Source organism: Mangifera indica, chromosome 8 (assembly GCF_011075055.1).
Source record: "Mangifera indica cultivar Alphonso chromosome 8, CATAS_Mindica_2.1, whole genome shotgun sequence".
In the NCBI taxonomy this organism is placed as follows: domain Eukaryota; kingdom Viridiplantae; phylum Streptophyta; class Magnoliopsida; order Sapindales; family Anacardiaceae; genus Mangifera; species Mangifera indica.
The window spans coordinates 169,322-184,446 of NC_058144.1; the positions used below are offsets into that span (position 1 = coordinate 169,322).

At 37.3% G+C, this 15,125-nt stretch overlaps 2 protein-coding genes, 1 long non-coding RNA gene, 1 other non-coding gene and 1 pseudogene across 4 annotated transcripts; 3 read left to right on the plus strand and 2 right to left on the minus strand.

The window, feature by feature from the left end:
• Positions 1-749: 749 nt before the first annotated feature.
• On the plus strand, positions 750-2,526 carry LOC123223297 (uncharacterized protein At1g28695-like). The gene is made up of 3 exons (XM_044646436.1): positions 750-896; positions 975-1,367; positions 1,881-2,526. Exons 1-3 carry the CDS (start codon positions 750-752, stop codon positions 2,415-2,417), a joined length of 1,077 nt encoding a protein of 358 aa, XP_044502371.1. The 3' UTR covers positions 2,418-2,526.
• A 1,049-nt stretch (positions 2,527-3,575) lies between these two features.
• Positions 3,576-8,836, plus strand: LOC123223025 (annotated as a pseudogene).
• Positions 8,837-11,347: 2,511 nt separating this feature from the next.
• LOC123223026 lies at positions 11,348-12,017 on the plus strand. Its single transcript, XR_006503739.1, has 2 exons — positions 11,348-11,551; positions 11,661-12,017. It is a non-coding gene; the product is annotated as an uncharacterized LOC123223026 (long non-coding RNA).
• Positions 12,018-12,534: 517 nt separating this feature from the next.
• Positions 12,535-14,434, minus strand: LOC123223196 (trihelix transcription factor ASIL2). Its single transcript, XM_044646291.1, has one exon. The coding sequence runs from the start codon at positions 13,827-13,829 to the stop codon at positions 12,795-12,797; it is 1,035 nt and encodes a 344-aa protein (XP_044502226.1). The 5' UTR covers positions 13,830-14,434; the 3' UTR covers positions 12,535-12,794.
• Positions 14,417-14,490, minus strand: TRNAN-GUU. Its single transcript has one exon. It is a non-coding gene; the product is annotated as a tRNA-Asn (tRNA).
• Between the last annotated feature and the right edge of the window lie 635 nt (positions 14,491-15,125).

Sequence of the window (15,125 nt, forward strand, 5' to 3'; positions counted from 1 at the left end):
AACGTTTTGGATTCAAGCAAAATTTAAACAAACTTTTATTCCAACTCAGATTGAATCCATTCCTACCTCTTACTCTCTTGGATAATGCCAATGGGACTCTTAATCTTAATCCAACTTATGATCGATCATTATTACCTTATTTTCATGTATAAAACATTCGGTCAATAAGACTTTTATAGATTTACTCTTATCTCTCTCTTATCAAGATAAGAATAAAGCCTTCTTCAATTTATCATTTACAACTCTAAATAAATAAATAAATAAATAATAATTTCCTGCAACTGACCTTAAGCACTCACTGCCGTGTTAATGAGGCAGTCCAGTGGTCCTAAAGTCTTAACTTTCCAACTTCATCGTGACGTTTACGAAATTTGCTTCTGAAAAATTCCAATAGGTTAATCCTTTTACAGTATTCATTTATCTCTTAATCAGAAAATCCTTTTACGTGGCATAATCTGAAACGTCCCTAGAATATGAAAACCTAGTTCATGGCGTATGAAAATTGTGAGATTATTAATCATATATAATATCCAATGTTATTCATGTGGTAGAGGTAGGTGAAGGATAGTATATTTTGTCTCTTCCAAATTTAGACTTTCAGATTCGGAACATCACTCGTTGGCTGCTCGTTCTATGATTTCACCTGCATTGCGTGACCATTCTACTCACCAACATGTTTTAAGTTTTAACCATCATGCATATTTATACAATAAAACCTCCTACATTAAAAACTTATCAATAACCCTCTCATGGATACCTCAAAGAATCCTCTCTATAATTTTGGCATTGTCGCTTTGCTCTGTGCCGGCGTCCTTTATATTTGTATTTGGTCTCCTCCAAATACCAATCCTTTGTTATCCTTTCAGAAATCCTCTTGTTTTCGCTCATCATACTCTGTGAGTCTTCTGTACATTACACTTTTCTTGTTTTACTATCCTGGCTTATAATCTAATTATGTATCTCTTTTGTCGCAGATTAATACAACAGATCTCGTTATAGATGATCTTGAACTGGCTCTGCAGAAAGCTTCAATGCCCAACAAAACAGTGATTATAGCCGTCGTCAATAAAGCGTACGTGGAACAAACCGTGGCAGCTGATACCACAATGCTTGATATATTCTTGGAAAGTTTCTGGTTAGGGGAGGACACCAGAGAATTACTTGATCATCTTCTTATAGTGGCAGTAGATCAGACGGCGTATGATCGGTGCATGTTTAAACGATTACACTGTTACATATTGGTAACGGACGGGGTAGATTTTGCGGGAGAGAAGGTGTACATGTCCAGAGATTTTATTAAGATGATGTGGAGAAGAACCCAGTTCCTGTTAGACGTTCTTAAGCGTGGTTACAACTTCATCTTCACGGTATGCCTTTGTAGATGATACGTAAGTTAGCATTAGGCGTAAATTAGCTTTATTTATTATTATTTTAAGGAAAATGAATTATTCCAGTTATGGAAAAATTAAAATGAATCATACTGGTTGATCAGATCAGATGCATGAAATCTCTCATTCATAAACTGCTAAAGCAACTCCATTGAAGGAACGTTAATAAGTTTTCAGTTCCCTTGAAGTTCGGAAACTGCTATTATAGGCGATTCACTGACACCACTATCACATGAAAAACCAGTTCTCATCTTGGAATCAATAAGGACGACGTGTGGTTGGTTATTGGATATATATTATGAGCATAATCTGGTCATTATCTTGATATAATTACGTGATGATTAATATTGAACAAGAAGACATCTGACATTATGACGTACACTGAATATATATATATATACACACACACAAAAATCTTTATCCCATGTGCTAAATATTATCATGAGAAATTGTATTTTGCCGTTTGTTTTGATTGATTTTTTGACTCTGTAGGATACTGATGTAATATGGCTGAGAAACCCTTTCACAAGATTAAGCGGAAACGAAACTGAAGACCTGCAAATCAGTGTTGATAATTACAATGGCAACCCACGATCCCAGAACAATTTGATTAACACAGGCTTCTACTTTGTCAGATCCAACAACAAAACTATCTCTTTATTTAAGAAATGGTATGGTATGAAAGACAATTCAGCAGGAAAGAAAGAGCAGGATGTGTTATTGGAGCTAATGAGACGTGGTTTGTTCAAGACACTGAGGCTCAATGTACGGTTTTTACCTACATTTTATTTCAGTGGCTTCTGTGAAAACAGCAAGGATATTTGGTCAGTCACAACAATTCATGCCAATTGTTGCCGCCATGTGCATGCAAAAGTGCAAGACTTAAAGGCTGTTCTTCGAGATTGGAAGCGGTTCAGGGAGGATAAAATTAAGAACCCAACAATGGCTCCTAATCGAACCGTGGTGACCGTGTGGTCAGAACACATAGCCTGTTCCAATTCTTGGAAACATAACAATTTGCATAATTAAGCACACCTTACCTTATCCAGGATTTTTTACTGTAACGTTTATGTTGAGTGAGTGAGACTACAACATTGTGAATTCAAGCTCGATCAAATCTCGACCAATCCAATAAATAAATATTTCAATTTAGGTTTGTATAGGCTCACACTAGGCAATTTTTTTTTTTTGGTCAAAACAATTATTATCCAAATGCTAAAATTCATTCCTAATCAATAAAATTGTCATGAGTTTGTATTTAAATAGTTTGACATTATCAAGAATTATACGTTTTTTATACTATATAGTAAGTTTAAAAAAATCATATATTAAAAAATATCAAAACCAAAATCAACACATAATATATACACGCTAGATTTAACTCAAAGTAGAATTCCAATTTAAATGGAATAACTCAAGTTTTTTCTAATTTTGGATATATCCAAATTACAATTTTTTAGTGAGCCGAGTTTAAACTTCAGGTTTTTGATCTTGAATTGAACTTACACTAAGTTTATTCGAATTCAATCTTATATATATTGCATGTTTTAGAATTTAATACTAACATTTTGAAATCACATTGACAATAGTTCAATTAGAACTTATTGATAGGACCAATTTTAAATTGAATATATATCATTAGACCATCAGGTTAAGGTGGTCATATGATTATGCTTTAAACTTGATGTTAACATAACATTTGTGAGTAAAAGATATGGATTAATTTAAGTTTAATGTAAATTATATATAATTAGTTTGAGTATAAACTTATTTAAAAATAGCGTTAAAGATTGTTAATGTATAAATAATGTTGTTAAGATAAAAAAAAGTTGTTGAGATGAACAGGGCTACCAAAAGAGGGTTTGAAGTAACTCCAGTTAAATCACTAAACTAAAATTACAATTAGAATTCAGTTTAAATTAAATCAAATATCTAACCAAACCAAGTTAACTTCTTGGTTCAAATGGAATCCTGTAGGTGGTAAGTCCCGGTTATTAAAACATTAATTAATATTTGAGTAAAATTGAAATATCTAAACTTTTTTTATCGTTAGCAAATAAAAAATCATCGGTTGGCTTGGCGGACTCAATCCTCTGTTTCAACTTTCACGCATCAAACTCCCCAATTAAAACACGTGTTCTGTAACGCCTTTCCGTTTGATACCTATAAATGATCGATCGAGTGTCAGGACAGAATACAATTATGCTGCGCTCTCCTTCCTAATGACACGTAATAACCAATCCCAACTTTTCTCTCATTGTCCACCTTTATAAAATTACTACATTTTCGAATTAGAATCAAATTCTAGGTTTCTGATCAATTAGGTTTTTTTCTTCCTCGTTGAAAGAAAGAATGCCACCACGAACATTGAAGAGAGGAGGACGGGCATCTGGCCCGAAGAGGTCGGCTAAAATGACGGCAGAGTCGACAAAGCTGCAGCTGGAAGTCGTGGAAGAGTCGGCGAAAGAGGTGCCGATTGAGGGAGAGGAAAAGCCGGTCGTTGAGGTTGATAATAAGCCGGTTCCTCTGTAGCCTGAATCAAATTCCAACGTCAACGGTTTGGCTCCTGTCGCGCGAAGTAAGTTCTATTGCTTTACTCCTTTTTTTTCTTAAGAAAAAAATGATTTAGATCTAATGGATTGATTAGGGTTTGGCCAGATAAATCAGGATTCGTGGCTAGTGCATGGCCGAATAATCTTATTTCGCCTACATGTCTTAGTTTGTTACTTTCGAGAATCTTTAGTGCTTAGTTTGTTTCTAGATAGTGGATTGTTCTGATGGATTTTTTATCAGTGTTTTGCATGTGGGGTAGTCTTCGATAATGTTTAAACTGTGGTTTCTTTGCAGGCTTGTTAGTAATTGAATGATCTTGTTTTGGTTTTGGTTTTTTCGCTGAGCTGATCAGCTTTTAAATTACTTATATGCGCTAATGGTGTAAGTGAAGCGCTTGAAGGGCTCTTTTTCTTAGTGAGCGTAAAGGATTGAAATATTGTGCTTGGTAATAATTCATCTGTAGTAGCGTCGGTAGTGCTTAACAGTTAATTTTTATTGTTATGAGTTTTCTAAAGGATGATCAGGAATTTGAGTTGTTCTTGGCTGGTCTAGTCAGCATACATATGTTTTTAATGGCAGAGGAGAATGAGGTGGAGGAGTCTGTAGATGAGTATGAAAAGGATGAGCGTTTAGAGTTGGATGATAACAATGCTGGCTATGAACCTGAAGAGTATGGTGGGGTAGATTATGAACAAGAGGTTGTTCAAGAGGTGGGAGATGAAGAGGAGGAACCTGATGAGGAGAATGTTGTTGAAGAAGAGGGTGATTTGGCAGATGGTGAAATGGAAGCTGTTCTTGAAGAACATGATGAGGGTGAAGAAGATCATAAGCATGCTGGTGAGGAGCCACCTCACCCAGAGATGGTTGATGCAGAGGAAGAGGAGCATCATGAAGTATTTAAGGAGAGGCGCAAACGTAAAGAATTTGAAGTATTTGTTGGTGGTTTAGACAAGGATGTCATTGAGGATGATCTAAAGAAAGTGTTTAGTCAGGTTGGTGAGATCACTGAGGCGAGGCTGATGATGAACCCACAAACAAAGAACACCAAGGGTTTTGCATTCTTGCGTTTTGCAACTGTGGAACAAGCAAAATGAGCTGTTACAGATCTAAAAAACCCTGTGGTAATTTCAGTCATGTAATTTTCTCAATGGGAAATAGTACTGTCATCATATCTAATAAATTAAATTCTTCTTATTACTGCAATTCCAGATAAATGGGAAACAGTGTGGTGTTACTCCCAGTCAAGATAGTGACACTCTATTTCTGGGTAATATTTGTAAGACTTGGACAAAAGAAGCAGTAAGTATTTTATTTCTTAGTGTAACAATCAGTCATCAAGTTTATCTTTCTTACATAATTGGTTATTAGAAGATGTTATGTCCTCACTGTTAGGTCTAGGGCTGGATTCGAGCCAAGCCAAGCTCCAGCTCGGCTCTGTTCAAATATGGGCGGCTCGAGTTCGAGCTCGAGCTCGACCAAGCTCGTCTAAGGCTGGCTTGTTTCGGGCTCGAATTCGGCTCGGCTCATTTTTCGTTATCAAAATGACATCGTTTTTAATATATATTGATCAAAACGAGGTCGTTTTATATGAAAAATTTTAATTAGAAAATCTGCCAAGTAGCTCGAGCTCGATTGAGCTCGGCTAAGCCCGGCTCGTTTCGGGCTCAACCGAGCCGAGCTTGAGCTGGCTCGGCTCGAGTCCAGCCCTAATTAAGTCTCTAACTGTTCTTTCAGTTGAAAGAGAAGCTTAAACATTATGGAGTTGAGAATGTTGAAGATTTGACTTTGGTAGATGATAGTAACAGTGAGGGAATGAATCGGGGCTTTGCCTTTTTAGAATTTTCATCTCGCTCTGATGCCATGGATTCTTTTAAGCTTCTTCAAAAGAGAGATGTTTTATTTGGTGTTGATAGACCTGCAAAGGTTTCTTTTGCTGATTCCTTCATTGACCCTGGTGATGAAATAATGGCACAGGTAATCTTTGGGTAACTCTTATACTTTGCATTGCTTGGATTAGTTTTGATTCTGGTTGGTTTAGCATTTTTTGCTTACCATTTGGCATGCGAGGAGTTGTAAGAATTCTGTTGGTGTGAAGCATGGATACTAATAATTTATATAAGAGTTGGTCCTTTGATGCATCCTATAATTGCAGTGCTAACCAAACTATTAATAATTCTGTTACTTTCCTGGAGTGGAGTTGCTGAAAGAAAGTGGTTGGAATCAGGATATGTGCTCTCTGGCTTTATTTGGTAATTGAACGTGGCTGTATTTTGTGATTACTGCCTATTTGTTTCTTTTTATGTGTGAATCCAGCATAATTGTGAGTAGATGCTTGAGTTTGGTGTGCATTGCTGTCTTGTAGTCCACTTGTGCTCTTCAACCTGACTTTATAACTTTTGCAAAAGATTCCTCTGATTTTATCTTAAATTTTCAGGTTAAGACTGTGTTTGTTGATGGTCTGCCTGCATCGTGGGATGAAGACTGTGTCCAGAAGCTCCTAAATAAATATGGGGAGATTGAAAAGATTGAGCTTGCCCGAAACATGCCATCTGCTAAGAGGAAGGATTTTGGTTTTGTTACATTCAATAGTCATGATGCTGCTGTCACATGTGCAAAAAGCATTAACAATGCCGAATTGGGTGAAGGAGACAACAAGGTTTTATCTTGGCTCTTAATGGCTTTTGCTTCTTTCCTTGTAAAAGCTTTAAATTATTTGAGTTGGTTCCTCATTGTTTGTGTTTTTTTTCTTATTTTCTTAATTAGGCCAAAGTTAGGGCCAGGTTGTCACGACCTCTTCAGAGAGGTAAAGGCAAACATGCTAGTCGTGGTGATTTCCAAACTGGACGAGGGGTGGGAGAGGTTAATAGGGGATCTTGGGGCCATCTGGCTCCTTGTAGCATACCTGGACGGAGTGTAAGAGGAATTGGAAGTCGTCTCCCACCGCCCAGTATGAAGAGGCCTGTTGGACTGTGGGATAGGCGTCCTATTATGTCCATGCCAACTAGACCTAGGCCCATGTTACCACCTCTCCCTAGGTCCTATGATAGAAGAGCCCCTGGTATGCATAATTCTTTTATTGGTTTTATTGGTGTTGTAATTGATAAGCCCATGAGAAATTATACTTATAATGTAATCATATTGTTCCAGTTCCTTCTTACCCAAAGAGTAGCTTGAAGAGAGAGTATAATTGGCAAGATAAGGTTCCTCCTCCAAGGAGCAGAGCTCCAGTAGAATACGGTTCCAGAGTTGTCCCAGACAGACGCCAATCGTTTTGAGATGACTATCCATGTCGGGGCTCTGGCTATATTGACATGCCTAGAAATGCGTCTCGTATTGCCAATACGAGACCTTATGAGGATGATGGCTATGGCCAAAGGTTTGAAAGGCCTCCTCCAAGTTACCGTGAAGGGCGTACCTGTGATTATGACTCTGTTTCTGGGTCAAAACGCCCATATTCTTCAATTGTTAGTTTCACTGCCTGTTAAATCTTGCATTATTCTTAATAAATTTTTCTAGATTTTATTGTGCTCATTAAATGTTAATGGCTCGTTTTTGTATAACATTATTTTTAGGATAATGTTGCTCCACATTATGCTGATGCTGGTGTCCGACATTGGTGGAGTTTCTTCTCAATATGGGGATATGTATGGTGATAGGTTTGTTATACTGTCAACGGTTTGTTACTTTGGATTCATTTAGGTGAAATGTTTGATCAGTAGCTCATAATTTTTTATTATTGTTGTCAGAATTGGGAGATCTAATTTAGGATATGGTGGTAGTAGAAGCTCTATTTCCAGTCAGGATTTGCATGGACTCTATAATAGTTGTCAGGGAATGGGCTATGGAGGAGGTGTGCTTTTCGGCTGCTGAGCTTGATTTGGATCACATGTTAGCATTGAATTATGTTTTACTGTTATTGGTCATCCAGACAGTGTGCTTCAATGTTGCATGGTTTTCAGGTTCTTTTAGTAGCAGTGATGTCGGTGTACTGTACTCATCAAGCTATGGTTGATTATATGTCTCGTGGATCTGACATATGCTTTTGGCCTTCTTTATTTATGTGACAAGTCTTTCTATCAATGTTTTCTATGTTTTGTTTTTTTTTCACATAACAGGTTGGTGGCAGCTCTTACTCATCACTATATCCTAATCGTGGTGCGGGTGGCAACAATTGCATGGGTAGTGGTGGTTCTAGATCATATTATTAATGTAAGTCTAAATCTCTATTTTAGAGCGGGTTCATATTCATGCTCAAATACATTAATCTTTTGCTGCTTAGTTATCTCTTTCCGGAGAGAAAATGGTTACTGAAGACTTTGACATCTCTTTATTTTCCTAAGAGCTATGATGCCAGAGGAAAATTAAAGGAGCTGAATGGTTACAAGTGAATTTTCTATGGAGCAGATTTGACCTGACAAAAAGAGGCTGCACTAGGATGTGGACTATATGAAGCTTTGCATTATGATGCCTACCTTTCTTGGAGAGGAGCATTTTGCTGAGTGTAGTAGCCTCTATTTATTTTATTGGAAGAAGTTACCTAATTAATGTTTTGTAAGTGGAGAAGGGTTGCACTGGTTTAAGCCATTCATGGTTCTACAGAGTGGTTCCTTTGTCAAATCTTTGAGTTTTTGCTGCAAGGAAGCTTCACTCGAATAGAGATGAAAACAAGAAGTGCTTAGTATGTGATATTTATGTTACTTCTTTTATTTTCTTTATATAAGGACTCCACTCGATGGACAATGTGGAGCTATCTGCACCACCAATTTGATGGACAGTATTTGATGAGAGATTGAGGGTTTTCTGTATGTGGTAAGAATTTTTGGATATTTTGCTCTGCTGAATTCATTGGATAAGTTTTGACTAAGAATTATAAGGCATTTAGCTGTCTTGGACTACATACGGATTTTCCTGCTGCGACTAGAAAATATTACAGTGAGTTAACGAGCAACTAATTCATTGCTGTAAGAAGAAATCAACAGGCACAAGTTTGCATGGCCATAACAAGTCTCTCATTTTTTAAAACCTATGGTGCATGGAACCACACATCGAATCTCATAGAAAATTATTGTGAAGCGTTTAGACAACTGCGTGCACCTGGCTATTGGTGTGCTTTTCTTATGGAATTTCAATAAAAGATCCAATAGGAAAAATTGAGCATGAGAAGAATACATGAAAATTGTTGACCCTTGGCCGTTTGCTTACCCAGTGTTTGTTGCTTTTTCAGAGTCCTGAGTTGATATCTTTAGCAATAAAATAAGTTTGCATTTGTTCACTTCTCATCTTCTGGGTTTGAGTAGGCCTTGTGGGTTATATCTGGTGAAAGATTGAAAATGCAATATTTTTTGCTCCTAACAGTAAAATCAACTGCCACAATTGGCTAAAGGACTGTTGTCAAAGTGGATTCTCCTTTTTACCAGACATTGCTATCAGCAACAATTTGTGATTTGCTGTCGAACCTCTTATAATTTGAAGGTCTTACTCCACAAAATAAGGGGACAGGATCTTAAAATGTTGAGTTTAGATGTTTTTGGCCAGTTTAGAAGATAATAACCATTGTTATAGCTTCTATTTTATTGTTTTGCAAATTCTGACTATAATCTTGGGGAATAGGATGGTATTTAGATATGGGCTGTATGATTTCTTGTATTGTACTATGTTAACCTAGATATGGTAGGATGAATTGACAGCCTTAGTAGTTGGTTAGTAAACTTGAAAGAATTCCATGTCTATGATTTCTTACTTATCCATGCTGTCTTGTCGTCTAGGATTTAGCATATGAATGTGTTTCTTTGACGGTGTTGGTTGTATTGTCAGTCTTCATCCTATGAGCTGTTCATATTTTGCATTGGGTTCCATAGATCTACTGTGTTGTGCCTGTTCTCTGCATCTTTTAATTCTTGCTGAATATCATTTATGCTCTAGATATTCGCCTCCTTTGTTTTGGATTTTGTCCTTATATTTTTCAAGTTTTGTTTTTTATTTTTATCTACATTAGTCCATATATCTTTTATGTTCACCTTTACAATGTAATTAGGCTATGTAAACAAAATTTGAGAAGCCAGTAATTTGGTTTTTTTGCAATTTTTTGTTGTCCATTGATAGTGTGTGTCACACGCAAATGTTTGCCTTTTGTGTTGTAAGTTTATCTATATCTACTAGATACTTGACTCCAAGAACATTTTTAATTTTGTCTGAGAAAAGGTACAAAAACTAAGGATTCAATGACAGATAAAGCTGGTTTAACTTGGTTGATTGGCCGGAATTTATTTGGAAAGCAGAGTTTATTGGCAGAATTCAAAAAATAATGTACTCGAAAGGATTTCATCTGAATTATGTTATTCTAAATATTTTATCAACCAAGACTGAGGATAAAACAAAAACGATTTTAACCACAAAGGGCTCCAAGCGTGACTGTCATAGCGGAATTTTCAAATTTAATGTTATCTGGAAGGCTAGAATCGTACGACTCTCTTTTCTAACACTTGCCCATCTCTGGTAACTTTGCCATGGCAGCTAAAGTTCCATGCCGCTTAAAGAGGGAAAAAATATAGTCTTCTGATTTTAAAAAAACTACAAAGCAATTATTGGGTTCTTCAATTCAAATGGGTCGTAGGCAAAACAGCTCAGAACTGGGTCGTTTTGTTCTTTGATCCTCCTCTTCTTCGGTGGTCTCTCATGTTTGTTGGTATATCACGGGTTTTTTGAGACTTATAATTCATCTTTCAATGAAATTGGGGGTGAAGGAGACAAAGAAATCGTGTTGTGGAGGAGTTCAGTAGTTGGAGCTGTAGGGTGAAGCTGTGAAAGTGGGTGGATTCTGAATACAAGGTGAATTTCCCAGAAGAATGTTGCATGGCTTGAAAGGACAGGTTTCGGGGCGTTGATTGGCCTTGTCCCAGTAATTCTTGCGTCTTCTGTAGTTATTAATAAGACTGTGGCTCCAGATTTGGTGTGAGTGACTAATTCTGTTGTTCTTGTATTTATGTTTTGTTTTCTATTCATCTTATCTGATTGAAATTCTGAAAGTTTTCTGGGTTAGGTTTGTGTTAAACATAACTGCAACCAATTTGATATCTGGAAATCGAAAGTTTGGTAGTGGTGTATGAGAAACAAATAATTCATGATTCGTAAAATTCCGTGCTTTAGTGTTGGCTGAAGGAGGAGAATGACCTATTGGATCCTGACCGACGGCATGCAGGCTATCCAGTTATCTACTGATACTTGGTATTATCCTGTGACTGTTGTATCATTCACTACACGTTTTTCTTTTTTCATGGCTGTGAAACTTCAATTGGTATGAGCATGCTATTCACTTTTCAAATCTTTTAATCAATATTATTGTTTTCACTATTTCTTGCAGTGTACCGTTGGACTGGAAATGAACAAGGCAACAGTGTGCTGTAAGTTTAGTCTAACGCTACTTGTGGTACATAGCAGTATGATGCAGTTTTGGGACATTTGATTTTTCGCAGCTTTTACCTGAATCTTCCCCAGTTTCTATTGCTTAATCCTCGAGCTATTGACATTACAACATTGTGCAGGCTGCCAATTTTTTTTGAGCGGAAAACCGAGGAGCCAGTTGGGATTCAAAAGGAAATCACATTGCATATGTTAGTTATCTTGTCACTTTGTACTGGGTTTTGTTGCTTCCAGTGAGTTGTTTTTACTCATTTACTACTGAAAATGAGTTCTGATCCAACTTTTTTTATTTGGAAACAGTAAAAGTTTGTCTTGGAAGATGATGCAAAACAGGGCCCAGGATAACATCATCTAATGCAAGAGTCAATTTGAGTTAGCTTGAATGCATGATGGTCAATTTGAGATTAAACTCAGTTTGTTTGAATCATCAGAGAAGAAAAAGAATCATGAATGAGCTGTTTTTCTGGTGATGTTGGCACAACAACAGGGTTTGAGGTGTAAAGAGTGTAATAATATAAAGACTTGATACCATACTTACTCTGTAGATAGGGTAATAATATTATGACCTGCAATTTTAAGGAGGCTACGCTGAAGGCTTCAAATGAAGATGTATGCATCATTATATTTTACTATAATTAGTTGTCCTTTTTTTAGTAAGGCACATCTTTAGACTTTCTTAATCTGGTGTGCTTATCAGTGAGGCTACCAACTTCCTCATATAATAATAAAGGAAGTTGGCATTCTACTTCTAGCACAAAACCACATGGTGGAGTTTCAGTTGGTGTAAGTTTATTCAAGTAGGAAGCCACAAACATAAACATTGCCCTTTCCAGTCACTCAAAAACTCATTCTATAGAATATGCAAGTATAGCAAATTAATTATTCACACAACGGCAGGCAGCTTACTTGTAAAACACAGAAAGGGGTCAAAAATAGAACCCATGGGAAGCACATAAAAAATAAAATAAACTGATTCGCTTCTCATCAATTCTATTCAAGATTGTTTATTTTATCAGTGATTCACCTTTCTAATAATATTATTTATCTTTCAGTAACATGTAGATTAACTTAAATGAATTCATTCACAATTGATATTATGAATTTGATTCCAGCCGGACCCATGCAAATGAATATTGCCTACAGTAACCCTAAGCCACTCCATATTCATAATTCATAACCATCAATCTCTACCACATGAGACATTGGCTAGATATTAACAAGAAACAACTCAGGTCTATGCCTTGCCCTGATCACAATATGACACCACGGTTATAAATATATATAAACAAAAGCTAATTAAGTTCCACGTTCGTCCCAAAAAAATGAATAAAACCATGAAAACACAACTATAATAATCTAACTTCAAAAAAAAAAAAAAAAAAGCTAGCACTCTTACACCAGAAAAAAATCAAAAACCATTATTGGGATCATCTTCTAAGCCTCGGGGCTGCGCATCCTTTTGGGCTTCTTATTCTTTTCAGAAACAGCCTTAGCAAAAGCCTCCACAATCCGCTGTTGAGATTCCAAAATCATCTGCGTACGCTTCACCTCCATATCCATACGCATAGCTTCAAGCTCTCTTGCCAGTTCCATCTTCATCTCTTCCGTTCTCACAAAACCATCCCCCAACATCTTTATAGCCGCCACCATCTCCGCCAACGGTTCCCTTTCTCTCTTCGCAATTGGCGTCTCTTCACATCCTCCCAAAACCCTTGTCCCATAATTCACCCCTGACCCTCCTGGACCCCCGAAATTTGGTTTAGTGTTATAATTAGGAGAATGGTTAGCATTAGGGTTTACGATCTTTGCATAAATCTTAGGCCCAGGTTGCGCTATACTAACTCCGGTGGGGATTCTGATTCTAAACCCACTACTATTTCCATCGCCACCACTAGCTCCCGTATTAATTCCATTACGATACAAATTATGAACACTCCTCGTGTTAGCTACACCGTCCTTAAAATTAGGCCGTTCCTGATACAAATCTTGATTAATATCATCATCATCTTCGTCATCATTGTCGTCCTCATCTGCGCTGTCAGAATTATAACCCGATTTCGTCGATGGACCTTTCTCCATGGAGTCCATCCTCTTGAAGTGAACCCAAGAAGATGAGAATCGAGAGAGAGGCATGGATCTCGCACGCTGGATCTCAGTACGATATCGTTTCCGCAGCTTCTCCATCTTGTGACGGCACTGGACGGCCGTCTTCGGTGGGGACGAAGCCGGGCATCGTCGACCTACAGCGTCGGCGACCTCTTGCCAGTGGGTGGCCTTGAGGTTACCACGTCGGAGAGCATACCACTTCTCACAGTAAGCATCGATCAAAGCGATGGTCTCGTCGTGTGACCAACAAGGCGGAGGAAGACGGCGGGGATTGACAGAGGGAGGTTGTATCGGCGGCGCAGGTAAAGCAAGAGGAGATGGGCCCTGGGGGATTGGATCTGGGGGTGGAGGAGAGGAGGACATAATGGAAGAGGGCGTAGGTGAAGAAGGGGGAAACTGAAATAAAAGGAGGAAAGAAAGATAAGAAGAATGGGAAAGTGGGTGGGGGTGGGGGTGGTGGTGGTGAAAGTGGGGTTTGGTGACATATTTGATTGGGGGGGAGGTGTGTGCGGCTGATTTTGAGATCTACTAGGATGAGATGAGGCCACCGCTTAGGTGTGAGAGGGGTTGGTATCTAACATGCGCCGTGGGTAATGGGTTGTCCACCAGAGCCAGCTAGGTCCACTTACTGACTTTGTTGTTGGCCAGTATCACAATAAAAAAAATGGGGAAAAAAAAAAAGAAGAAGAAGAGTTACCAAGCAAGCAAACCCGCCGCACTGGGTAGGTAGGTCGGGTTTGTTTAGGCGGTGATTGGGCTGTCATTTTAATTTCGAAGGTTGTGCTGGCTGTGTTTGACTGCGGACAACACATGGCGTTTTTTCTGTGTAGGCATGGAAGAAACTAAAGTGGAGGGTGCAACTTGAAAGCTATTCGATACAAATTTAGTCCGGGTCGCATGTTACTTCGGTGAAAAAAAGCCCAAAAAGGCATAATGGACTTTGAAAACACCGCTAGAAGGAGGGCTTGAACCTCCGACCTTGTGGTTAACAGCCACACGCTCTAACCAACTGAGCTATTCCAGCTTCTGATTGATCATCTCTACTATCAATTTAAGAGATAATATTAATTGACAGAGCAGTAAAATTTTATCCAGCACCAGTCAATCACTTTAATGCTTTATGGTATATAATGAGTTACTTGCCTCTGTAATTATCTTGCATTCTATAGTCTAGGTAGGGCAACTTTCATATTTTTCATGGTGTCTGTCCACTCATAATTATTCCAAGAAGTAATTTATGTTTACACATTTTGGCATATAATTTAACTTCACAAATGAAATATCATTATATGATTGGGTGTTACTTTAATTTCAAATTATTTAATCAAATAATGATATTTTATTTATGTATCTAAATTATATATATATATATATATATATATATATATATATATATATATATATATATATATATATATATATATATACACATAATTTTATTGTATTTGAATTGAGTTTGTTTGAATTGGATCCATTCTTACCTAATATGTGATGGATCCAAATGATATGTTTTTAATAATGGTGTTTTCTCACTCAAAAATTGTTTTAGATGGAAATGTCTTTACTGATTAAACTTCTCATTTGGCGTACACAAGTAGTCGTACAACAACTAAATATATAATCTCAAAAGCCTTTTCTATCCATAAAAATGAAAAAATA